Genomic DNA, 26688 nt, shown 5'->3' with positions numbered 1-26688 from the left:
ACTTCAGAGAGGAAGAGAGAGGGAGAGAGACAGAAACCTCAATGATAAGGTGCCTCCTGCACGCCTCCAACTGGGCATGGAGCCCGCAACCTGGGCATGTGCCCTTGCCCGGAATCAAACCCGGGACCCTTCAGTCCACAGGCCGACGTTCTATCCACTGAGCCAAACCAGTGAGGGCCTGAATTTTTAATTTTTAATAACATGTCCTTTTACATTTTGTGTTAAAATATTATTTAAATATGAATAATGGCAGTGATAATTTTATATTTTAGTTTTGCTATCTTTTTTTTAAATCTATTTTTAAAATATATTTTATTGATTTTTTACAGAGAGGAAGGGAGAGGGATAGAGAGTTAGAAACATCAGTCAGCTGCCTCCTGCACACCCCCCACTGAGGATGTGCCCACAACCAAGGTACATGCCCTTGACAGGAATCAAACCTGGGACCCTTGAGTCCACAGGCCGACGCTCTATCCACTGAGCCAAACCGGCCAGGGCTAGTTTTGCTATCTTTTATAGGTAAAATAAATATCTGGCAATTCTGCTTCAGTCCACCAACTTTTTCTAATTTCTCTACAAAATCCACACGTGCAGACTCCGCCATGAGGCAGGCCTCTGAGCCGGTGACCTCCCACAGCAGGTGACCTCCCACAGCCGGTGACCTCCCACAGCAGGTGACCTCCCACAGCCGGTGACCTCCCACAGCCGGTGACCTCCCACAGCCGGTGACCTCCCACAGCAGGTGACCTCCCACAGCCAGTGACCTCCCACAGCCGGTGACCTCCCAGAGCCGGTGACCTCCCACAGCAGGTGACCTCCCACAGCCGGTGACCTCCCACAGCCGGTGACCTCCCACAGCCGGTGACCTCCCACAGCAGGTGACCTCCCACAGCCGGTGACCTCCCACAGCCGGTGACCTCCCAGAGCCGGTGACCTCCCACAGCCGGTGACCTCCCAGAGCCGGTGACCTCCCACAGCCGGTGACCTCCCACAGCCGGTGACCTCCCACAGCCGGTGACCTCCCACTCCACTGCGAGGCGAGCCTGCCTCGGAACTGGGCTCCCGCAGCTCAGCGCCTGCTCATGAGGTGGTCCCTCGGTCGCAGGGTCCTGACCTAGTCTTTTTTTAGTATGACATTAATGTTATATATGACATATATCATGTTATGTTAGTTTAAGTGCACAGCATGGTGATTCAGTATGAACACACACACATACACACAGTTGATCCTTGACAATATGGGTTTAAACTGCACAATTCACTTATGTGTGAATTTTTAAAGATAAATATGTACACTACCATAAATGTATTTTCTCTTCCTTATGATTTTCTTAATACCAATTTCTTTTCTCTTACAGTATATGACACAGTATGTAACACATGTAACATACAACGTATGTGTTAACCGGCTGTTTACGTTGTCGGCAAGGCTTCCTTCCAGTCAACATTAGGCTTTTTAGAAGTTAGGCTTTGGGGGAGTGAAGAGTTATATGCAGATTGCCAGCTGTGTGTGTGGGGGGGGGGGCGGGGGATGTGTGGGCCTCACTGACCCCCACATTGTTTAAGCGTCAACTGTGTATTGCAAAATGGCCACCACAGTACAGCTAGTAACATCCACCCCCATGTGCAATTATAAGATGACGAACCTAGCCTTGAGTGCTTTAACGACGCCTTCAATACGCCTGTGCTTCCCAAACATACATGTGCCATTACCGAGACCCCCGACCTCAGACCCCGATTCCCACTGTCCCCGGACACCTTCCCCGGCGCCTTGGGGCCTTGGAGCTACAACGCGGAACCCCCGCTGCCCTGCACATCTCCTCTGCCCCCAACCCCGGTGCGCCCCTCACAAACAGCACCACCAGTGACCACGTCACCCGGTCAGACACCTGGAACCCCTCCTACACTCTTCCACCTCCAATCTGATTGGGTAGAAAGTCATGTCAATTCCAGCTCCCTAAATATAACTCCAGGTGGTTTCCTGCTATCAATTTTTAGCTGCCTTTCAATTCTAATCTTTAGGCTTGCAGGTATACTTGCCTCTCCTATTTGTTTATTCACCAAATATTAATTGAGCATCTATTACATACCAACTAATATGCTAGATGCTATGGGTTTTGTGGCTTAAAAAGAAAAAAGACACAACCCCTGTCCTTCAAAAGCTTATAGTCTAGTGGGGAAAGATAGACAAGACATGTGAAAAATAAATAAAGTGTCAAAATGGCACAAGATGATGAAATTATCCATTATTTGCCTACTTTGCAGCCAGGGAGTACTTTTTCAAAAGCAAGCCAACCAGTATCCCCACCTCCCTACTTTTCCTCTTTGACAAGCACTTCTTCGGGCATGCTGGCATCCCGCTGCACCGCCGCAGCGCAGTGCAAGGCTGCACGGCGTCTCCATTCCTGCTCGCAACTCAGTTTCAGCACCTCCTCCTGTCCTCACGTGCCTCCCACTGCCAGGGCCTGCCCAGCGACCTGTGTGGCCTGGGCTCTGCGAGGTCCCACTGTCCCCTCTCCCGCCCACTGCCCAGCGAACACCTACGTATCTCGTTTCGTCCTCACAGCAGTCCTGCAGGGTCCACGGCATCACCCCCGCTTACAGATGAGGACACCGAGGCGCGGAGAGGCCGAGCGGACTCACGCAGGCTCACAACACCCGGAAGTGGCAGTGCCACCATCTGAACCCAGATGTGTCCGACTCCAAATCAGGACGAGATCGCCTCTCCTCTTGGGCCACCTAACAAGCCCACCCACGATCGTTCTCCTAGGCCAGCGGTCGGCAAACTCCTTAGTCAACAGAGCCAAATATCAACACTACAACGATTGAAATTTCTTTTGAGAGCCAAATTTTTTAAACTTAAACTTCTTCTAACGCCACTTCTTCAAAATAGACTCGCCCAGGCCGTGGTATTTTGTGGAAGAGCCACACTCAAGGGGCCAAAGAGCCGCATGTGGCTCGCGAGCCGCAGTTTGCCGACCACGGTCCTAGGGAACACCACTTCCTTTGGAAAGCCCGCAGCTGTCCAGGCGCTGTCCGAGCTGCCGTGCCCCCTGATGACCGGGCTTCCAGGACACCCCGGCTTGTGTCCTCACCGGTCCCCCAGCCCACGAGCGCCCGCTCAGTGGCCGTGAGCCATCCACGGGAGCCCTCTCTGCCGTTCTGTAACTGGTCAGGAGCAGGTAAAGGAACGCTATCAACCTTTCTCAAGGCTGAAACAAACTCTCAGGACCAGTTCATCATCTGCGCGTCCAGCACAGGCATGTCAGCAATCAGACGGGCCGGGTCTGGCACCGCAGCCTCAGAAAGAAGCGTAGCTCGGAGATGCAGTGGCCGCTCAGACTCCGAGTGAGTCCCGGGGCGCAGCCTCGCCCCACAGCCCTGCCCAGGGGCTGGCACAGCTCCCACAGGCGGTGCCTCCTCCAGGGCCCCGGGTAACTGACTCAGCTCATCGGGGTTAAGGGGAACGCTGGGCACGGCGCCTCAGGAATGAAAGGGGAAGGCCGCGGTACGGGGGCATGGACACGCATGTCGACATTAAAAAGTGATGTCCAGGTCACACGCAAGGGACTTACCATGAGTCGCCATAAGGCTTTTGACTCAGCAGTCCCACTGCCTTTGCACATTATCAGAGATTCAGCCCATCGGCCGTAACACACAGGTTCTCTCTGTACCTGCTCTGCAAAACGCAAACAGGTTCTTTTTTGAAAATATATTTGTCTTGATTTTTGCAGAGGGAGGAAGGGAGAGGGAGAGAGACAGAGAAACATCGATGTGGGAGTGGAACATCGATAGGCTGCCTCTTGCACGCCCGGCAACATTTTGGTGCCCGGGACACCCAACCAACTGAGCCACCCGGCCAGGGCGCCAACAGCTTCTTCAGGGGAGCGTCTTGATCCCTTCACGGAGATCGCGTGGGAGCCCCAGAAGGATACGCTGCCCGGAAAAGCGCGGAGGCACATCACTGCTCGCGGACCCTCCCCTAAGGTCCACCCAAGGGTCTCCGTGGATCAGGGCCCCGGGAAGACACCTGGACCGAACTCCCTCCAAGGGCTGGGGCTGGAGAAGGTCAGAGGAAAAGCATTCCAGGCTGAGGGTCCCTGGCGTCGGATCTGACCAATCAGATTCCCTCAGTGGTCCAGGTCCTGAGAGCACATGCTCGCCGCAGGGATGGGCCAGCTCCCAGGTGGGAGTCCACCGCTGATCAGGTCACCTGCAGTCTGGACTGAGGGGTGCAAAGGCCAAGAAAATAAAGCTGCCTCTGTGTCCACCCACACGAAGACGCAGGCAGAGACACACGTGTCCGAACTAACCGGAATGACTCCCAACGCCCCCTCTTTCCCGAGCACTCGCCACTGCTCCCTGGACAGCCCTGGCCGGTCCCAAACCACTCAGAACATCAGTGCCAGCTGGGCGCAGGCGTGCAAGGGGAAGTGTGTCTGGAGAGGGATGGCACTCGCCTCAGAGAGGGCAGCACTGCAGCCGCAGACCCGGAGCAAACTGTTTCGGACCCAAACACAGTTGCAGGTGTCTGCCCCGCGGCTGCCTCTGCGCCCTGCCGAGGGGGCACAGCGCCTGGCAGTAGCCAACGCACAGGAAAACAAACTGAGTGGGCACTCAACTGTGTGCTGAAGGATGGAAAGCGAGGGGGGGCGGGACCCAGGCAGGAGGGAGAGAGTGAGTCAGGGGAGCGAGGAGCCCGGGGGGGGGGGGGGGGGCGGGGGCTGTTCTCATTTGTGTTTTTCTCCCTAGATCCTTGGCCAATGTGACAGATCTAAGCTCGTTAGAACAACAGATGCATGTGGTTTTCACCAACGTGCAGAATAGGAGATGAAAGGCCAGGGGGTTAAGTAACCTGGGTGGGGTCACACAGCACGTGGGAGCAGGAGAAAGGAGCCAGGACCCTAGTTCTGTGACCCCTGCGACGTGCCCTAACCACTGTAACACCTGTCTGCCCTCAGCACAGCTGCCCCCTCGGCCGCCTGGATACCTGACCTGCTCCAGGAGTCTGAGCCCCGTCCAGTCTCCCATCTCCGAGAGAAAGGAGACCCAGCCACCTGGCCAAAAAGGAAGGCCCCAAAGCCAGGGCCGAGGCATTCCGGAAGGATGATCTGCCTCTTCTGCACTGGGGCTGGGGCTGGGGCTGGGCTTACACACACACACACACACACACACACACACACACACACACACACACACGGCTCCTTAGATCCCTCGTCCACTCCCAGCGGCTCAAGCTCCTTGTTTGGAAAAATGCACAGAAAAACAAATTGCAAATTGCAAGCAGGATTCAGGCGAGATTAGAAATCCATCTCGGGAACGCCCTCTAGCATGCCTGTGGGGTCCACGCAACATAGCACCCTAGTCCCATTCCCAGGAGGTGCCCAGGCCGGGACTTCCATTGGGGCATGAGACGAGCGGTGGGAGGGAAGGACAGCGGCATCCACCACTCAGAGACAGACTCCTCGCAAGCCCCAAGGCCAGCACCTGCTGCGGCAGGAAGACCAGGAAGACACCAGCCCACACTGACCCCACCCAGCCCTCCTCCCACAGTCAGAGGGAAGAGAGGACGCATGGAAGGTGAAAGGAACGTGTGGAGACGCACGACTAGATAAGGAAGCACCAGAGTGCAGGGGGGAGGCAGAGGAAGGAGAGAGAGAGATAAAGGAGAGGGGCAACTAAAAGGAGGGGCAAAGGGCAATGAAAACAAGGCGAAGCTGGAGAGGAGGACGGCGCGGAGCTGGGCCCAGGCCACACTGCGGAGACCCCACCCGCCCATCGGCACAGAGCTGGGCCCAGGCCACACTGCGGAGACCCCACCTGCATCGGCACAGAGCTGGGCCCAGGCCACACTGCGGAGACCCCACCCGCCCATCGGCACAGAGCTGGGCCCAGGCCACACTGCGGAGACCCCACCCGCCCATCGGCACAGAGCTGGACCCAGGCCACACTGCGGAGACCCCACCCGCCCGTCGGCACCTCGGCCCAGGCCACACTGCGGAGACCCCACCCGCCCATCGGCACGGAGCTGTGCCCAGGCCACACTGCGGAGACCCCACCCGCCCGTCGGCACAGAGCTGGGCCCAGGCCACACTGCGGAGACCCCACCCGCCCATCGGCACGGAGCTGTGCCCAGGCCACACTGCGGAGACCCCACCCGCCCATCGGCACGGAGCTGTGCCCAGGCCACACTGCGGAGACCCCACCCGCCCAGTGGTCCAGGCGCAGGACGTGCCCCTCCGGGTCCTCATGCTCCATCACTCCCCTTCGCTCTGACCAGCCCCATGCTCTGAGATGGGGCCGCGGGAGAGGAGGGGAGAGAAGTGAACCAAAGGCAGAAGGTGCAGCGAAGCCACTTACGCACAGTGCGGCCGGCAGCACTTCCATCCTACCTTTGCTGTCGCCACGTCGGCCGGCTCCATGGTCTCTGCTTGGCCTACTGAGCAGCGGCCCCTCCAGGGAGAAAAGGCAGAGTCACAAACGCCCCCCAGAGAGAGCAAACCACCCGGGGCGGCGGGGAGAGCAGAGGCGGGTTCCCACGCTCTGCCCCCCGGGACTCCTCTGTCAGGGAGCGGACTGAGCCCGGGGGTCCCCAGACAGTTGGGGGTCTGCCTGTGTTCCCACAGATGCCCATCGGAGGCGGGGTCAGGGGCATCTCCCTGCCTGGGATCTCTTCCCAGGAGGAGAGTGTGGGGCTCAACAGGACGCCCCCTGCTGGGCGAGGGCACGGGATGCAGGCCTGCCCCCCCTCACCAGCCAGTGGGCCCTGGGTCAGGAGAGGGAGCTTGTGCAGGAGGCTGCTCAGCGAGCAGGTGCTGAGCGCAGCAGCAGCAGCAGGAGGGGAGGCGGGGGCCATGGGGGGCAGGCGTGAGAACCCCAAGAAGAAGGTGCGGCACTCGGGCCTCAGAGGAGCAGGAGCGGCTGTGCAGGGCGGTGCTGAGCCACAGAGCCGAGCCGCACAGAGTGAGGAGCAGGGGGAGGAACGGCCGGGAAGCACTCACCTTGCGGTAACATTCACACTGACTGAGGCCTACCGGGGAGCCAGAGCGGGCGGCTGGCACCCCCACTCCGCTCTGCTCCCCAAGACTGGCTCAGGGCCTCTGCCTGAGGATACATGCTGCGGTGGTGGCTGGATCTGCGGGCCCTGCTCTCCGCGCAGCTGATTGGAGGAGCAGGATGACTTCATCCGGCCCCATTCATCACTCCAGGCTCCTGCCCAGCAGGGACGGCGCTGCGCAGGCTGCAGCCTCCTCTCCTCTCGGCCCATTTACCCAGGCGCCTGGGGCAGGCTGTGTGGGCGAAGCAGCCAGGGGCAGGGGCAGAGCACCCAGGCCCTCAGGGAAGAGGGGAGCAAGCTGCTCGCATTTCTACCCAAAACACGGGGGGTTCGCTACTCTGAGCACCTGCCGGAGCTGCCACCACGAAAATCAGGAGAGCAGCCCCCACCCGCCCCCTCCCAAACCAGCCAACAGGTGCGCACGCCCTTCCGGCCGGAAAGCGGAGCACGCCCAGGCTTCGGAGCTGTTCCTCCCACCCTGTCCGAGAGAATAAATCACGGAGAAGCAGACCGGCTTCCTCAGGCGCCCCAAGCCCATCCCTCCTTCCTAGCATCACCCCTGGGCTCGCTGTGCGCTTCCCGCAGAAGGGGGAGCTCGTGAGAGAAAGGGTGCCCTCCCTTCCCCTCCCGCGCCCTCCCCACCCCCCGTGCCTAGTCCAGCCCCTAGAGCCTCAGGCGCCCGGCAAATGGTTAAACTGAGGAAACTATGGAATAAAAGAAGAAGCGATGATGGTGTGCTCCCTCACCCGGCCCGCCTCCATTTCCCTCGCCTGTCCCCCTCCCGGCCTGGTTATCACCTGGCTCCCCCAGGAAGTGCACTCAGGGCGACCATGCAGCCAGGAGAGTTCTCCCTAAGACAACGCACACCAGTGCCCCCCGCACCCCCCCCCCCCCCCCCGTTACTTCACCAGCCTCCGTGTCTGGCTGAGCGACAGGAACAATAGTAGTAGGGACTCCCTGACGGGCAGTGACCCGCCCAAGGTCGCACAGCAGAGCCCAACACTCACGGCCTCAGTCCCGCCCAGTGAACATCACTCCCTCCAACATCCCACACTTCCCTCCCCACAGCTGTCCCAGCTCCTGCTCCCCATCACCACAGAGAGGATGACATCTCAATTGATTTGGTATTTCCCTTTGGCACCCCTTTTAAAGATGGCAAAGTTATAACTGAAATAGAAAACACATGATCAAACAGGGAAACACCTTGGGCCTACCCACAGGTTAGTGCACACATTTAACAAATCTGTGTCCAATGGAAACTGCTTTTAAAAAGAATCACGAGCCCTGGCTGGTGTGGCTCAGTGGATAGAGCGTCGGCCTGAGGACTAAAGGGTCCCAGGTTCAATTCCGGCCAAGGGCACATGCCCGGGTTGCGGGCTCGATCCCCCCCCCCAGTAGGGGGCGTGCAGGAGGCAGCCAATCAATGATTCTCTCTCATCATTGATGTTTCTATCTCTCTATTGCTCTCCCATCCTCTCTGAAACCAATAAAAATATTTAAAAATAAATAAATAAGAAGAATCATGAGCTCTGGCCGGTGTGGCTCAGTGGATGGAGCGTCAGACTGCGGACCGAAGGGTCCGAGTTCAATTCCTGTCAGGGGCACCTCGGTTGCAGGCTCCTTCCCTGGCCCGGGCCCTGGTCGGGGCGTGTGCAGGAGGCAACCATCAATGTGTTTCTCTCACATCAATGCTTCTCTCTGTCTTTCCCTCTCTCTTCCACTCCCCCTAAAAATCGATGGGAAAATGTCCTCGGATTAAAAGAAATAATAATAAAGAATGAATCATGAAAGACTCACTCACGTTTACTTTATTTAGGCGGAGAAGTAGAACAGGACACTTGACCCAACTGGCTGACCAGCAAGATAGAACTGGAAGGGAAAAGGCTGTGCGCCCTGGCTGCTAACGGCACATTCTTTTCGGACACGTGAACACAGCGCACACTTCCGCGTGTCCTGGTGCGCTGGCCCCGATGGGCCCGGTCCCACTAACCCACGCGGAAAGGGGCCGGATGCGGGCAATAGGACAGCAGCAGGCCAGTGGGCTGGCTTCTTGTCCCCACTGCCTGGTAAGAGGCTTTGCTGGTACTACAACAGGCACCCCCCCGCCCCCCCCACACACAACAACGGTGTGGCCGCGCCTCCCACACGGGTCCTCCGCTGGGGCCTCCAAACGTTCCTCCGGCCGCTGCTCGGCCTGCCGTCCTCTCAGCTCCTGGGCTGACAAACAGATGGAGAGCAGAAGGCTGGTCCCACGAGTGAGGATGTTCTGTTTTATCAGAATCACACAGGACTCGGACTCATGTTCGTGAGACTCCTCCCGTCTCCCCAGGGACCAGCACATTAGGCTCCGATGTTAAAGGCATCCACAGCCCCACAGCGCTGGGCACGGCGAGCAGCTTTACTAGCAGGCGAGGGCTCAGCCAGCAGCATCCACGTCTGTTTCACAAAGCGCTTCATGTCTTGAACGCAGAGCATGGAGAGCGCTGCCAGTTCAGAGCAGACCGCCTAGAAGGGGGCAGGTGCGAGGCAGGGGACGTGCTAGGCTTTAATGAGCAAGGAGGGAAGGACTATGTCCAAGACAGTTCCAGAAGACAGAAAAGAGGTGCCACCGAGGGCAAGGACAGATGGACGGCGCGGGGTGCCCATGAGCGGCCACGGAGCGGCACCTCAGCTCCTTACCGAGCCGGCCTCAGCCTACCTAGTTCCTAGAGCACACGTAACTCATCTGCTCACACATTCTCTCTTCGAAGGAGAGACCAGAAACTCTCCTCGGCCGTTTTGGCCAACACTTAGTGAAAAGATAGGTAATTCGACAGACCAGCTTATAACATTTTCTTGACAGGCACCTTTGTGCTAATGGCTTTACCCTAAGTGTTACATTCTAGCCCTTCATCACTGTGCACAGGTACCAGGTTAAGGAAGGGGAACCCCGATGCCTGGGGAGGGACTCAGTGAGCTTTGTCCGGGGACCCAGTGTCGGGGGGAGCAGAGGCTGTTCCCTGAGGACGGTGGAGGCGGGACCCTGCAGCTGCTGCCTCACTTTCGGGGCAGGGCGGGGCGTGGGGTGGCCGGCAACGCTGCTTCAAATCCGGGTCAGAGAGCCTCCCGTCTGCTCCATGGGGGAGGGGGTCCCAGGTGAAGGGCAGGTCACGCCGTATCGGCGACCCCTGTAGAATGGGCGGCTGGACCGCTTGGCCTGTCCTGAGACTGCAGCTCTGGGTCAGATCCTCTGGCCCTGGTGGGCCTGCTGCCCAGTGTCTGCGCGCTGCGTGTGAGCTGAACGACGGCAACGAGACGGGCCTGGAGCACGAGCGACTGGACACTGAAATGGCAGCTCCTCCTGAGAGGAGAGAAGAAAAGAAAGAAGACGGCAAAGAGAGGGAGGGTGAAGAGAAAAAGGGCAGAGTGTGCATGTGCGCACGTGTGTGTGTGTGTGTGTGTGTGTGTGTGTGTGTGTGTGTTCCCATGGTTGTGTGTGTCTGACGAGTGTTTGGAAGGTGACTTCTCATCTGCTTAGCTGCCATCAGCTCTTCGGAGACGTGAGCATGAAGAACAAGCTGCTCACGCCACGTGCTCTCTTAGGGTTGAATCTGGCTCACGCCTCAAACCCACCTGCTTTTTCAGGTGAATAAAGACATTGGAACAGCGAGGCAAGGCGGTCCTCAGAGTAAGAAAAAGGCCGGAAAGGAATAAGGCAGAGCACCACAACAGAATGGCCTTCAGGCAGTGCTGGACGGTGTGGACACCAAGGGGGGCGTGGAGGGAAAAGGGGGGGCAAAGGGCACCGAAGAACAAGAAAGGAGTCCAAAATGGAAGAAAGAAGGAAAAGACACAAAATCAGGGAAGTGATCAAGTTGCAGTGAGAGGAGAAGGGAGACTAAGTCATCAACTCCACGTGGACATTCCCACGGGAGGGCCCGACTAAGGCGTCCGGAAGGGACTGCGATGGACAGGACCTGGACAGGAACCGCGCCGCCCGTGTCCCCTGCCACCCACTCCCTGCCGGCTGGGGAAATGGACCAAAGGGTGGCCAATGCACCTGGTAATGACTGGTCGAGTGGTTGCTCTGGTCATTCCGCCCTTAGGGTAAATTTGCATATTACCCTTTTATTATCTATATAATAAAAACCCAGTGGTTGTAACCCCGTAATGACCAAAGATCGGTCACCAGGCGGCTGCGTGCGTGGCAGCACGGCGAGGCACACGCGGGTGGGCAGGGCTGTGTGTGCGGCGAGGCGTGCGTTGGTGGGCGGGGACTTGACTCTGGGTCCCGCGGTGCACTGGGACTTGGGGGAGTCCTGAGCTCGCGCGGGACTCGGGGGTCCCGGGTCTCGCGCGATTTCACGCACTGGGTCACTAGTATAGGACAATAACAAATAATACCTCAGCACTTACATTGTGCCCACAAACTAAGTTCACACACACTGTGTCTGGATTTGCTCTTCTCATTTGTAGATCTGCAGTAGTTTCCTGTAGTAATAGGATTCTTAATGAAAGAAACCCCAATTAATATCCTGAGCAAATTTCCCACTCCAGGAGTATTCACAGAAAGGCAGACAGCCACTGAGGTGGGTACTGAGGAAGAAATGCATGCAGTAGGAAGAAATAGCGAGCCCTTCCATCCCTTCCTGAGGCTCCTTGATCTATGATCAGACCTTGTCTCCGCCTTGTCTGTAGGAAGAGGGACAGAATCTCTTGGCAGATGAGAGCCCACCCTTCGTGCTAGAGGCCAGACCAGGAAATAGGCGATAGCTCCGTGTCACTTCTAGGGGAAGGGAGTGGAGCAGGTGAAATTGTTCACTTGTGGTCCCAAAGTAACTAAATTAATAAACAAGAGTTTCAGAAGTCCAGCCCTGCCCGGCATGGCTCTGTGGCTGATCATCGATCTATGCACCCAGAGGTCGCTGGTTCGATTCCCAGTAAGGACACATGCCTGGGTTGCGGGCAAGATCCCCAGTAGGGGGCATGCAGGAGGCAGCCAATCAATGATTCTCTCTCATCACTGATGTTTCTATCTCTCTCTCCCTCTCCCTTTCTCTCTGAAATCAATAAAAATATATAAAAATCAACACACACACACACACACACACACACACACACACATATATATATTAGAGGTCCAGTGCATGAAATTCGTGCATGGGGGGGGCCCTCAGCCCAGCCTGCACCCTCTCCAATCCGGGACCCCTCGGGGGATGTCCAACTGCCTGCCGACCTGGTTGCCCCCAACTGCCCCCCGTCTGCCAGCCTGGTCACCCCACGCAGCCTACTATTCAGTCTTTTAGTCGTCCCTCACTAACCCCCCTGCCGGCCTGGTCGCCCCACGCAGCCTGCTGGTTGTTACTGTTACTGTGATGGCGTCCCAGACAATCTGCATATGCCTCTATTATTAGTGTAGGTTTTTAAAGTCCAACCTGAATTTGATGTACTAGCTCACTCCTCAGGCTCACACCCTCCCTGCAGCCCTCGCCTCGCCCAGAAGCATCTGCTCCGGGTCCAGCGGTTTCTCTTGTATCAGCTGGAGGAGTTTCCCCCTCCCATGGAGAGAAAGGGAACGGGGGAAGGAGCCAGCCGTTCACTGCCGGGCACCAGAGGACAGGAAGACTAAAGCACTGAGCAACCACAGAAGCCAGCGGCCGCTGAGCTGATGTGACTCACTTAATCACACCTTCCCAGGCACCCCTTCCTCCTGCTGCAGGGCGCAAACCTCGGCTCCGCAGAGACAGTGAAGGGAAAGCAGATGCTACGCTCATACCAGCGTCCCCAGCGAGGGTCGGCCAGAAGCTCCCCAACCTGGTGTCCCAGGTCAGGCCCGGCCTCCTCCCAGGGCCCGGCCTCCACCCAGGGCCCGGCCTCCTCCCAGGGCCCGGCCTCCTCCCAGGGCCCGCCCTCCTCCCAGGGCCATTTTCCGGGGCCAGGAGCACGGAGGAGGATGTTAGAACTTGTGTTTCCTGTTCCCCTCACCCTTTAAATTTCTGCCGAACCACACAGTGAACAGAGCACGGAGAACCGTAGAAACACACACACTACATCACACTGATGGGCCACGCTCCACCTTTTCCCCAGAGGTTTGGCCGCCGAGATGGAAGAGCAGCGAGTGGTGTCTGCACAGAGCTGTTAGGGGTCAGTGATGTGTTGAGAAGAGAACCCACGGGCCTGGGCCTCCCGCTGCAAGGACGAGGGCGCCGGGATACAGCCCAGAGCGGCATGCCCGGCCTGCGGCGGAGCCCGTGCCTCTGCGATGCCCCTCATGTCACCTTCACCCAGACGGCAGGACAGGGCTGCTCCCGCAGGAAGCAGAGCAGCTGGGAAATGAGATGTGCCCCCGGCCTGCCCGTTGTCCCGGCTCGCTGTGCCAGGCAGGGGCGGCGCCGTTTGCCGGGCTAGAATTAACCGCCTTTCCCGGCAGAGAAGTGCAGCGGCAGGAGAAACGGGGCAGGTGATGCCACACCTGCAGGCTGTTCTGCTGAGGCAGGAGGCCGCCGGGCAGAGCGCTGCACACCCAGCCAGGGGGAGGGGGAGGTGGGTGCAGAGAGCTGCCAGCCAGGGGAGGAGGAGGCAGGCGCCCGTGTGTCCTCTGCCTGCCCCAAGCCAGAGCCTCGCCCGCCTGACGGAAGGCCTCCCTCCTCTTCGACCCCCACACCAACATGCTGTCTTCCCCAAGGCCAAGCTAGCCCCCGCCAGCGATTCCCAACCTTTCTCATCTCGTGGCACCCCTAAGCTAGTTACTAGGATTCCGTGGCACACCAAAGATAAATTTTTTGCCAAGCAGACAAAAAAAAAAAAAGAATAGGTATAATTTGGATTTATTCACACCAGATGGCCATTGTTGTGTTGTTTGTTGTAACAGTTTTATCTGACAACCTAAGGGAAAAGAGGGTGGTGCCTCTGACTAAAGAGTCAGGTCCTACGGGTTTAACGTTTTTTTCAGCCCACGGGCTGACAATCGCTGCCCTGAGCAAATGAGTATGTGAGTCAGAGAAAGGAGGGCCCGGGAGGGGTGGCCCCGTTCAAACCATCCCCGGGCCAGGACGCTGTCGGAGGCTCGCAGGGGCGGAAGGGCTGGTGAGCGGCCCCCCGCGTGGGCACAGGCACAGAAGCCCATGATCACACAGTGCCAGAGCCACAGCAAAAGCCGCAGTTATTCCTGTGCTCATTACTCATTCAACTAATACTTCCTGAGCACCTACTATGTGTCAGGCTCCGTACCAAGTGCTGGGTGCACAGCAGTGACTAAAGCAAAGAGTGCTCTTATGAAGTTTAGGGACTGGGGGGGGCCACAGACAACAACCAGGTCCACAAACAGACACGATTGTAACACGGTTAGAGCTGAGGTGGAAGGAAGCTGGGAAGTGAGGGCCGGAGTTCACCCGACAGGCTGCCCCTGGCAACAAGGAGTCATCCAGCGTCACCTCTCCTGGGCTCCCTCATGGCTAATCCGGACCGAGGTCTGCAGCCTACAAGTCCCTCGTGGCTTACAGCTCACGTCCGTCCACCGGCCTGCCACTGCCCCCACGCACATGCCCCGGCAACAGTAACCAAAGGTCAGACACCTGTGCGGCCCCTTTCCCGTTTATCGCGTTTTGATCCCCACAATCTCCACAAAGGGAACACTATCACCTCCACTTTTACGGAAGGGAACAGGTCTGGAGAGGATGCCGGGACTTTGCGAAGGCGGCACAGCCAGGAGGTGGTGGGCAGACCAGGCCTTCGGGGCGCGCCCACGTCCCCCACGACCACAGCAGACAGAACCCGTGTGCCACCAGCGCCACGGGGGCCGGAGAAGCCCCGGCTGCGTCACCGCCTGCCCGCTGCCCGCTGCCCGCTGCCCGCTGTGTGCAGGCTCAGCCTGGGGAGTCAGGCCCAGAGAAGTCACCCCCTCAGGTAAGGACTCTGTCTCCGTCCCACCCCAAACTCCTGCCACTAGAACACCCTGGGGGCTAAACACACATGGGCATCTATGCCTGTATGCACACACGTGTGTGTTAGATGAGGGGGGGAGAGAATCAAGACCAGTCACCACCCACCTCCAGCCCCTCCCTCCCTCTGAAACCCTTAGCCTCTCTCCTGCCTTCTTCCTACCTCTCCTCACTCCATTTGCCCATCTTTCCTTCTGTCACTGCTCTTTCACTCTCACCAAACAACGAACACAATCTGCCTCTCTCTCCCCAGTGCCCGCCAGTTAACTCTGATCCTAGGGGCTGGACCCTCTTTCTCCTCCAGCCCGGTCCCGCCCCCCCCCCCCCCGCCCGCCCCGCTGGGCACAGAGGCCAGGTGACAGCACGCTCAGCAGGAGCCACGGCACCAGCCCTGCCCGGCCAGGCCATGTGAGGGCAAGCTCGCCACGCCTGGGTGCCCAGGCCTCCCCGCCGCCTGCTCGAGCTCCCTGTTCAGAGCGAGCCCCGATGAGTGGGCACAGAGCTACCAGCCCGAATCCTCACTGACAGGGCCTTGTTGCTAAAAGGGAAGTATCCCCCCTCCCCCCTCCCCCCCCCCCCACCAGCCCCTAAGTCAGGTGAGCACCCGTTCTCTCCAGCACCTTTCTCTGCGGACCTCCAAGCTCCTTACCAACTGCAGTGAGCTGTATGGCAGAGGAGGTCACGGCCCCGCAGCCCGAGGGACCAGACAGCCACGCAACCTCCTGGGGATGCGCAAGGCCCAGCCCAGCACCCCACCCACTCCAGGGCCCCGACACCTGCCCTGTCCCTTCCGCCTCTTGCAGCAAATCACTGACTCTTTCCCTCTCAGGAGCCTGGCCCCTGGCCAGGCCTACAGTATCCCCAACGCCGGAGCCAACTCCAAAAGCACTCTGTCTGGGTCAAGAGTCCCAGGTAATCCAACCAGCCCAGCGCCCCTTCCTCGCGCCCCAATCTGCAGGGCCCTCCACCTACTTGGCTCGGAGAAAGAACAGCCTCCTCCGCAGGGAAGAGACGCGGCAGAGGCAGGCCTGCCGCAAGGCCGAGCTGCAGGAGACGGGCTCGGGGCGCAGGCTGCGCACCATGCTGGGCTCAGCGCAGGGCCCGCCACGTGGCCGCTGGGGCCTCGACGGCAGGGGCCACCCCGGAGCTGCCTGGACCTGCTGCCTGGGCCGCTCCTTCAGCGTCCACCGTGCTGCGTTCAACACAAACCGGCAGGTGGAGGGCCGGGCAGGCGGGGAGCCGGAGGCTCTGTGGTGCCCGGATCCCCTCTGCCCTCAGCGCAGCCACAGCCGGGAACAGAGCCCCCGCCATGCCCACATCTGGCAGCGCTCGGGCACTTGGTGAGTTTCCTCTTTCTTTGTCCTCAGGCGGAGAAGAGGACGGAGCTGCACCTGCGGGTGATGTCAGCTGCTGGTGCAGGAAGGGGGGGCTGGCGGGCGCTGCTCCCCAACGGCTGGCTGCTGGGTGCCTTCCTTGTGGGGAGGGAGCTGACAGGGCGATCACCTGGTGTCCAGCGGACCGTGGGGATTTCAGGGGCCGAGCAGGTGGATGGAGCCAGAGTGCCCTGGAAATGTGCTATTTTGGGACAAGTTCTGAGCTAGAATCAGCGGAAATGAAAAGACCTCTCCATCTGCTGGGGAGGTGGTGGCAGGACCCACGAGAAGCAGTGCCTGCATGCTGCCCCTGCGTCAGCTCCAGCGGCTGCCCTGGGGCCTGAGCCGTTAAGCAAATTCCACACACGGAGGAGCACTCGCTCGATGCCAACAAAGCAGACACCGTGTCTACCCTTCAGGGGCTCGTGGGCTAGCGGGGAGGCAGAGCAGTAAACCAAAGCGTGCACCACAGAGCAAGTGCTGGGCGGGTCAACCACAGAGGGCGCCACGCCTGTCACCTGGCCCGCAGCTCACCTCCCCGTCCCAGCACAGCCCCTCCCACACCTGTCAGCTGGCCCAGCACAGCTCACCTCCCCGTCCCAGCACAGCCCCTCCCACACCTGTCAGCTGGCCCGGCACAGCTCACCTCCCCGTCCCAGCACAGCCCCTCCCACACCTGTCACCTGGCCCGGCACAGCTCACCTCCCTGTCCCAGCACAGCCCCTCCCACACCTGTCACCCGGGCTCGATGCAGCTCACCTCCCCGTCCCAATCAGAAGAAGTGAGGGGGCATCCCAGGAAAACTTAAGCTAGGCCAGTGGTTGGCAAACTCAGTCAACAGAGTGGCAAACCGCGGCTCACGAGCCGCATGTGGCTTGTGAGCCACAGTTTGCCGACCACTGGTCTAAGGAGATGACCTTATTTTCTGCCACACAGAGAAAGCAGACCCTCCTCACCTTCCGCACACCACCTAGGGACTCACCTGCAGCCACCCCGTCACCGCCTACTCAATGGAAGTCCTTTCCCTGGGATCTAGTCCTTTCCCCGTGACCTCCCCTGGCCTCACCCGGACACCTTGCTTCCTCACCTTCCAACAGGGGGCGCTACCCAGCTGAGCAAGTTGGAATCTCAGGACTAACTCTGATGACTTCCCTTCTCTGTCTCACACCCTCGGTCCAAGCCATCACTGATCGATGGGTGTTTTATCCCCTAAGAATAGCTTCAATTCACCCCCTTTTCTTTCTTCATGGCCACCACCCCAACCCAAGCTACCAGTACCCTCCGCCTGGACTACTGTCATGGCCTCCGAACTGCCGAGCCGCTCTCTGCCTCCAGCAGGGCTGCCTCTGTCCTCTCCACACACTGCAGTCTCCTCGGCGAGCAAACCTGAGCCAGCCTCTCGAGGGAGTGGTGGGCATTAGACAGACCCAGCAGAACGAGGCGCTGGGCCGGGCACAGGTCACCAGGGCAGGACGTCCCGGGTGCCCAGCGATGGGCAAACTGGGAAAACAAGGACCTCAGCCAGCGTGTCCCACCCTCCCACAGCACATCCCTGGTCCTACGGTTGAGAGCCTCTGCCCCTTCCTATCGCTGGCTCTGTGGTTCGGACCCTCCCTGGCCTTTCCTCCCCCGGCAGATCACTATCGTGTGGTCTTAGACCCGTCAGAGCAGGAACCAGGGGCCGGAGAAGAGCCTCCTCTGACTCCCACACAAGCCCTTGCAGGACCACGCCCTAAGCACTGGGCCCTCAGGACAACGAGGTTCTGATCCACATCAAATAATCTCAGGAACAAAGCCTTAGGTCTGCTGGCCTTGGAGACGAGTTTTGATGAAACTAGAGATGACATTTAGGCCTCAGCTGTGTTTCAGCTCCAGGCCCAGAAAAGCAGAAAAACCAGATGAGGCGATGCCATGGCTGACATCGGGACCAGGTGCGATGACCAATGACCCTCCCCTCGAACTGGCCAATCAGTGGAACCATGACCCTGAGTGGACACACCTAGGAAGCTGATGCATACCCTACTGGGACCTCCCCGGGACCTCCCCTGACTGCCCTGCCTCTAGGAAACAGATAAAGCGCCTCCAGGGCTCCCTCCGGAGCATGTCCATGCCCGCCCCTCCTCTCCTCCCCCTCTGCAGCCGGCACCTCTGCTCTCCTCCTCCGAAGCTCCAGGGTTCCGGTGGGACTTGCAACCAGGGGATCAGCAGCAGCTTTTCCCAGGCGCACCCCCTGCCTGTCTCCAAGGCCCCTTTCCTCTGACTCTCCACCGTGGCTCGCTTCTGTCACTGTGACTGTTACTTCTCAGTGAGCCCATGCAGCCCAGTGTGGCTCACAGCTTTCCCGCCATTTCTAGGGCCAAGCAGCCCTGCCTGGGCTCTCCCTGCGGCTTCTACCCTAAGCGCCCTCCCACCTCTGTTCCTCTGTCCCCGGCTTTAGCACACACGCTCTCAGAACCACCTGGACTTGTGCTGTGAATTTGCCTGCATGAAGTCAAGAACACACACACTCCTGGCCGGCCCGAGGCTGGCCCGCTCTGGGGCCTGCCCCTCTCCAGCAGCACTGCCACCTCCCCTCTTAAAGACTCCCACTGGCTTCTTGATGCTCTTAGCTTAGACGCGAGTCCTTGTCATGGCCAACAGGCTCTTGCCCATCTTTCTCATTTCATCACATCTTACTGCTTCCTTCTCACCTCAGACTCATCCTTGGGTCTTAGCTCGACCATTACACCTGCACCCCGCCCGCTTCTGTCCTGTTCCATTTCTTTGATATGCTCTCACAGAACATGTTCCCTTTCTTCAGTGCACGTACCCGAGTTCGTGTTTTCTCTGTCATACACTCTGCTGTCACCTCAACAAACTGAAAGCTCTATGAGTACATGGTGTATACTAGGTAGTTTGTCGAGTGAATAAATGAAGGACATCCTCTATGAAATTCTCATCCTTGACCTACACATTTCTACTTCAGAGACTTACAAAGTGCTGTGTGAATTCTCCCTGATCACCTCAGCCTTCTCCCCTGGGTGTCTCTAGTTCTCTCCTTCCCAGTCTCTGCTTCCTCCTCATAAACTTCTACGTCTACTTTCCAGTCACCAATGACGTAATCGCCCCTGCAGAAGGTCCTTTTTAGTTCTCATCTTACCTACCCCTACCTTCTTGTTGCCTCTTCTTTCTGAGCGTCTCCTTGATATTTCGGTCTCCTAGCTTCCTTGGCTTCAGGCTGGAGTAAATTCCTCCTCCCTCCTTCCTCCGCCTCTGCTTGAACTTGGCTAACCCCAAGACGATCGCCTTAACTGCAGACTCATGTCCAAGGAAGTCCTTTCAGTCCTGTCTCCTGAGCTTCAAAGGTCCAGCCAACTGCTTAGTGCAGGGAACCAAAGTCCAGCCCCACAGAGGTGCCTTCTGAGAGATTACTGTAAGCCAGTGATTAAGGAAGAAAAGATCCATGAGGAACCGTTGGCCCTCCCCGCCCTTTTCCACCCCAGATACTAAAATAAAAATACCAGCTTCAGAAAGGAAACCTCAGGGTGTTCCCTTCGCCTAACCTGGTGAGTGTGGCAGCAGCAGGGCTCCCTGCAGGCTGTGAGCCACACGCCCGGGCCCACTGTGTCCGAGCTGCCTCGCCAGGACTTCCCTGCCTGGTGAGTCCTGCTCCTCCTCACCGTCCCTCTCAGCCACCTCTTCTCACTTCTGCAATCTCACTCCTTGTTCCCCCCTTTCTCCTGTGTCCAAATGTCATATATCCCCCTGGCTGCCTCACTGGCTTTGGAATTTTCATGCATTTGTGGATCCCCCATGCTCGTATTTTAAAATTTGATTTTTTTTTCTCTTAATCTGTCTCTGTTAACTTATTAGCCCGGCCAGAAGTTAAAAGATGGGAGAAAACTGTATTAATTTTGTTTTAGCTCCCACACTAGTGTTATCTCCCTACTTACGTGCTCTCTGGGTAGTTTAGACTCCACATGTCTAAATTAAACTCACCACCACTCCTGTCCTTCAAATTCCTCCCCCTTTATCCGGTATTTTAATAAATGATAAGAAGGAGAAGCAGCAGCAGCAGAGCATATATGATACTAGCCATATGCCAGGTGCTAGTGCTAATCATCTTACACACACTCAATTCTCAACAACTCTATGAGGCATGAGCTATATTTGTACCCATTTTATAGATGAGGAGAGTGAGGCACAGAGGTGAAGTGACTTGCCCACGATCACAGAGCATGCAGTGGAAGCACAATCACACCCAGGCAGGCACTGGACGTCGAGACTATGCGGCCTTTCATTTGCCGCCCAAACTAGAAACCTGAGGTTTACACTCAACACCTTCCTCAACCCAGATGCACTCTGTTAACCCTATTTAGTAACCCTCTTCAACTGGTCCCGCCTTTTCTGTCCTTATGACCATGATTCGGGAATTTGCCCAAATGGTCCCAACTTAAATGTCACCCCATCCAGCCAGCCCTTCCCAGCCAGCTCTTGGCAGTCTCAAAACGCCCAAGTCCGTGGCATCACCATTTCCATGTTCTCTGTAGCACTTATTAGTATTTGATGCTTTCTTACTGACGTGTTATCATCTATCTCCGCTCACTAGAAAGTAAGCACATGAAAGCAGAGGCAATGGTTAGATGTTCACAGCTGATGCATACCCTACTGAGACCCTCCCGGGACCTCCCCTAACTGCCCTGATTGATGGCAGGTGTGAACTAAGGTCTGAAATTAATAAAAATATATTTAAAAACAAAACAAAACTCTGCTAAATATTCAAGAACCAGGGAATTCCCATATTATGCAAAGTTCCTGAGCATACACACAAAGGCTGGGCAGCTTTCTTAGCTCTGCTGAGCCTCCGTTTCCTAAACTCTAATCTGAAGATAACAATAGCACCTATTTGATAGGATTGTGGAGAGGATTATATTTAAAAGGGACCAGAAATAATTCTACTATTCCAGATGCTGAAAGCAAGAATTGTTATTTTTAAGAATGGATAAGTCCCCAGGACATTTAACATTAAAGATTACCTTAAATATATTCTTTTAAAGAAAATACAAAGGCTGACGCATACCAGAAAAAAAAAAAAAAGTCCATGCAAGCCCTGGCCAGGTTGCTCAATGGTTAGAGCATCATCCCTTCCACCAAAAGGTTGTGGGTTTGCTGCCCAGTCAGGGCATATACCCTGGTTGTGGGTTCGATCCCTGATGGGGGCATACGAGAGCAATCGATCAATGTTTCTCTTTCACATAGATGCTTCTCTAAAAAAAAGGAGAGGGGGAAAAAGTGTATGCAAGGTCCATTGCACAGGGTCAGGTACATTAGAAACAAATCCCTTAGTTTTATTAATGCCACATGTCAACCATCACATTGCATTCTACTTGCTTACTTATAGGAAGGTATGCCTCACCACAGGCTCCCGAGGGGACACGTTGTGCCTGACCTATCTTTCCTGAGTCTCTCTATCCGACACTGTGCGCGTGCTCAGTATTCTCTGCGTTCTTTCTGTCTCTGCTTCTTCAAGGACAGAGAGTGGAGATCAGCTGAGAACTGAGAGCAAATCTCATGAGAGCCCAAACCCCCGAGGGCCAGCAGCCGCCAGGCACTTACACGCGCTCTCTACTTATTCTTTACACGAAAGGCCTTCTACAGACGAGGAACCAATGGGTGAGGAAGGCTAAGTGAGTTGCCTTTAAAAATGCACAGTAAGAAAGGAAGCAGGTACACAAAACCAAGCTGGTCTGACTTGAGGCTTCCTTTCCCTCTTGCCAGCCCACCACAGAGCCCCCCGAGCAGCGAGCCTCTGCCTCCTGCCGCTGGCCGCCAGCAGGTTCCCAGGATGTGCACGCACACCTGCAGGAAGGAATTGTGCATCATGCACGAGGCCCTGCTTGCACTCGGCACCCCCTGCCCACCCAGGACTCAACTCTCCTGCGCCTAAGGGCTTCCTGGCTTGCTGCTCCCTGCTCTGCTGAGACACACATCTATATATATAAAAGGCTAACATGCAAAGTGTCCCCTCAGGAGTTCCACCGGAGACTGGAGTTCGATGGCTCGCTATGACATGTGCTGACCACCAGGGGGCAGCGCAGAACCAAGGAAGGCCCCGATAGGCCCTGATCGCCGGCCAGGCCTAGGGGCCCTACCATGAACAAATTCCGTGCACTGGGCCTCTAGCTGTTACAAAAACATCCCAGGAGAGCAGCTCCCTTCCTGCAGTCCTGGCTTTGTCTGCAAGTTCCTGCCAGTGGGCGAACGCACTAAATAAAACCTGGCACCTTGAGAAACCCTAAGAATTGGTCCAGTCTGGGCTGACTCTGGGAACCGATGTTTTTCACGTGTACCCAAAACTCTACCTAGAAGGATAAAAAGGACCAATGTCCCATGTTCCATTACACGCGTATACATACTTTAGGAAGTTAGATCTATTTTGCTTTCTACTGGAAATCCAGGGGATTATTCCTTTCTCTGAGACAAATCCCACAACCCCACAAATTGATTATTTTCCTAGAATCAGCCCTTCTCCAGGATGCACACCTGCTCGGGAAGCGCCTACCTCCCTGCACACCTCCCCCCGCCCCATCACGATTCCTCAGGCTTTTCCCTTCGGCACAGAAACCGGTGTGGACGAGGAACCGTTCCCAGAAGCCTTCGGTCCGGACGCCTCGGGGAGACGGCCCCCCTCTGCTGTAATGTGGACATTCTTAGATTACTGCAGGACAGCGATTTCGGCTCTAAATATTCTATCCATCTGACCCTTGCACAGGAACAAGAAAAATCAATGCTACAGTTCATCTCACACTGGAGGATTAAAGTTTTGATTCCTAAAAGAGAAAAAATCAATGGTAATTGTGTTTTGCCTGACCTGTGAAACCAGCCTTCGTCTTATAAGTGACCACAGGGTTTGGAGAATCAGGAGCAGCCACTGAAGAGGGTCCCTGTTACCTATCGGCGACTTGGCCACTTTGCTCCATGACGGTATCACCTGCTCTCCTGCCGCCCAGGGGAGGGGCAAAGGGTAAATGAGATGAAGCAGGAAGGCCGCGCCGGCGGGAAATGCCTGAACCCAGCAGGGCACAGTGCCCGTCAAATGAGGCTCAGAGCAAAGAGCCTGAGCCAGACACACACACACACACACACACACACACACACACACACACGCAACTGAAATCTCCCCAGCTCCGGTTTCACACTCGCTCAGGCCAGGACATCACAGACCAGCATCTGAGCCGCTGGAATTGGCTGGGAACATGTTAGAGATACGGCCGGGGTCAGGGTGCAGGCTGCGCTGAGCGGATGCTGGTGATTAAGCGGTGCTCTGGGGACGTGTTCTCTCCGCGGAGGAAAAGGCTTCCCTGAGAAAGGCCACCATGCACCAGCAGCCAGAGCTGGAGGGAGGGCCCACGGGACCCTGGGGAGCAGGCCTCTGCTCTCAGCCCTCCGTTCCCCAAGCTGCCAGGTGAGCACACCGCTCAGCAGACAGCGTGGGGGGGGGGGTGGTGCCTGCTTGTGTGTGTGTGGGGGGGGCGGTTCCTGGCAGAGGTTTTGGATGGGAGACTCTGTAGCAGCGACTGAGAGGAGTGGGCAGAGAAGGAGCTGGCCCGGGATGCCCATCACCACACCCCGAGGGGGCAAGGGGACAGCAGGGGCTCCCTAATGAGCCGGTGCCTGTGCTCCCAGGCGCAGTGCCCTGGAGAGTGCGCGACTCAGCACCCTCCCAGGCGGCCTGGAGCGGAGGCACAGCCGCCCTGGTGGGAAGGGGGGTCCCTTTAGGAGCTGTGGCACACCAACAGGACAGGGGTGGTGCAGGGACCTCAGGGCCCTCCGCGTGCTGACAGCATGCTGGCTGCAATGCAGGAAGTTTTGAAAAGAGAGCGCAGCGTAGGCCACGCTCACGCCCGAGGGAACCGCCTCGGACCATAACCAAGTGTCTTAACAAGAACGGCAGACTTGGCTCCTTGGGGGCCCCATGCCGCCAAACGCCTGTCTAAACTGATGAGCTCAACTGTTAACCTTGGTCAACAATGAACATAAAACAACAGAACGAGGGCGAACTCAAACCGCTATAAACTGAAGAGACCAGGGTACAGGCCCCACCGCGGGCCCGGGATTGAATCCTGTTCAGGACACGCCGTGGAGCCTTCGCTGGGACTCCGAGGCGGGGACAGCGCTCCCTGGCTGTCCACAGGGTGCGGCCTCCCTAACCGTGCCCAGTTCTCGGGATCCTGAGCGGAAACCCTCTCGCGGCCACTTCTCCCGCTGGTTCTGTTTCTTAGGCCTCCGGATACTGAGTAAGCCACCCTGACCGTCCTGTTTGCTGGGCAAACCCCTTTCCTTCAGCCGATCCCGTAATGGCATCGTCCCCCCTCACCCCTTTTTTCTGGGCTCTAATCGATCCATTTCCATTTCCACGTGGACCCACCAGACACGGTCAAACTGGTACAGGCCCAGGGGGACGTTTCTTTCTTTTTAAGCCGTGCCTCTGGGCCTCCATCAGGAAACCCAGGCCTTCAATCATCGTCTGGTACCGGCGTTCTATTTGGCTGTAAATAAAACCCCACAAATTCTTTTTCACATGAAATCAAAACTGCTGGCGACTGTGTTGGCTCCCCATAATAATCTGCCGCTTAAGAAACGAATATAAATTTATAAATGGGCAGTATATAACAGCACATCTACTTTAAACAAGTAAGTCCCCGTTTCTACTCATAGTTCTATCTGAAATAACACGAAATCTTATTCTGCCGGCCTTGCTGTCTCCGTTCCCGCGCAGCTGCGTGTCTGCCGTGAGGTGGACAAATGAAGTAAAGTACTTGTACTTTTCATCCCGTTTGTTGGTCAGGCTGGTAAGAGAGCTGGGCCCACGCAGAGCCGTGTGCCAGCCAAGGCCTCCTCGCCTTTCTCGGGCACCGTCCACCTTGCGAACCAGGGCCCGTCTCTGATCCACAGGCCCCACCTGTGGCGACGCTGGCTGGTCCTCACAGGCCAGGGTTTACCGAGTGTCACCTCACCTCTTCACCCGAATCCTCACTGCACCCTGTACGCCCAGCCTTGTTCTCCACCAACCTCTGACTCGACAATCCACAGATGCCCTTCCATGCCAGTACACTGTGCCCGGCCTTTAAGGTGTGCCTCACGTGCCAAGGCCCCCGAAGTCTTCCCAACGTCTCTGGCTGCCACATGCCAACTTCTCCCTGTGACCCCAAAGGCTGCCAGGCTCACCCTTCAAGGTGCCCCTCACTTCCTGGGGGTCTGTCTTTCTCACAGTCTGAGCACAGAGGCCTAGCATTTCCCACTCCCCAGTTTCCCCAGTTCTCGCTCATGGCGGAAGCATCTTAAAAACTTACTCTGTTTCACCCCATCCCTCTCATCTCTTCCTCCATCCTCTCCCTCTCCATGCCCTTACCTCCCTCCCCTTCGCCCTGATCTCCCTCCAGCACCCTCACCTCCCTCCAGCACCCTTACCTCCCTCCCCTCGCCTTTACCTCCCTCCCCTTGCCCTTACCTCCCTCCCCTCGCCCTTACCTCCCTCCAGCACCCTTACCTCCCTCCCCTCGCCCTTACCTCCCTCCCCTTCGCCCTGATCTCCCTCCCCTCGCCCTTACCTCCTTCCAGCACCCTTACCTCCCTCCCTCGCCCTTACCTCCCTCCCCTTCGCCCTGATCTCCCTCCCCTCGCCCTTACCTCCTTCCAGCACCCTTACCTCCCTCCCTCGCCCTTACCTCCCTCCCCTCGCCCTTACCTCCCTCCCCTCGCCCTTACCTCCCTCCAGCACCCTTACCTCCCTCCAGCACCCTTACCTCCCTCCCCTCGCCCTTACCTCCCTTCAGCACCCTTACCTCCCTCCCCTCGCCCTTACCTCCCTCCAGTACCCTTACCTCCCTCCCCTCGCCCTTACCTCCCTCCAGCACCCTTACCTCCCTCCCCTTGCCCTTACCTCCCTCCAGCACCCTTACCTCCCTCCAGCACCCTTACCTCCCTCCCCTCGCCCTTACCTCCCTCCAGCACCCTTACCTCCCTCCAGCACCCTTACCTCCCTCCCCTCGCCCTTACCTCCCTCCAGCACCCTTACCTCCCTCCAGCACCCTTACCTCCCTCCCCACGCCCTTACCTCCCTCCCCTCGCCCTTACCTCCCTCCCCTCGCCCTTACCTCCCTCCAGCACCCTTACCTCCCTCCAGCACCCTTACCTCCCTCCCCTCGCCCTTACCTCCCTCCCCTCGCCCTTACCTCCCTCCAGCACCCTTACCTCCCTCCAGCACCCTTACCTCCCTCCCCTCGCCCTTACCTCCCTCCAGCACCCTTACCTCCCTCCAGCACCCTTACCTCCCTCCCCACGCCCTTACCTCCCTCCC

At 57.5% G+C, this 26688-nt stretch overlaps 1 protein-coding gene across 11 annotated transcripts in view; it reads right to left on the bottom strand.

Moving 5' to 3' along the window:
• The window catches only part of GRAMD1B (GRAM domain containing 1B), a 255635-nt gene that overhangs the window by 99158 nt on the left and 129789 nt on the right, over positions 1–26688 (bottom strand). The window contains exons 1-2 of one of the 11 annotated variants that reach the window (XM_080650495.1): positions 7002–7190; positions 6361–6453 (exon numbers count right to left, since the gene is read on the bottom strand). The exons of 8 other annotated variants lie outside the window; for them this stretch is intronic. In XM_080650495.1, the coding sequence (XP_080506621.1) occupies positions 6361–6422 (62 nt within the window). In that variant the 5' untranslated portion in view covers positions 6423–6453; positions 7002–7190. Of the gene's footprint in view, positions 1–6360; positions 6454–7001; positions 7191–15948; positions 16206–26688 lie in introns of those variants that run through there. 2 more of the 11 variants (XM_080650486.1, XM_080650493.1) reach the window with 2 other exon arrangements.

This window comes from Plecotus auritus (genome assembly GCF_963455305.1).
Source record: "Plecotus auritus genome assembly, chromosome: 13".
In the NCBI taxonomy this organism is placed as follows: Eukaryota; Metazoa; Chordata; class Mammalia; order Chiroptera; family Vespertilionidae; genus Plecotus; species Plecotus auritus.
The sequence above is the reverse complement of the archived record's forward strand: the minus strand, read 5'-3'. Positions and strand labels throughout refer to the sequence as shown.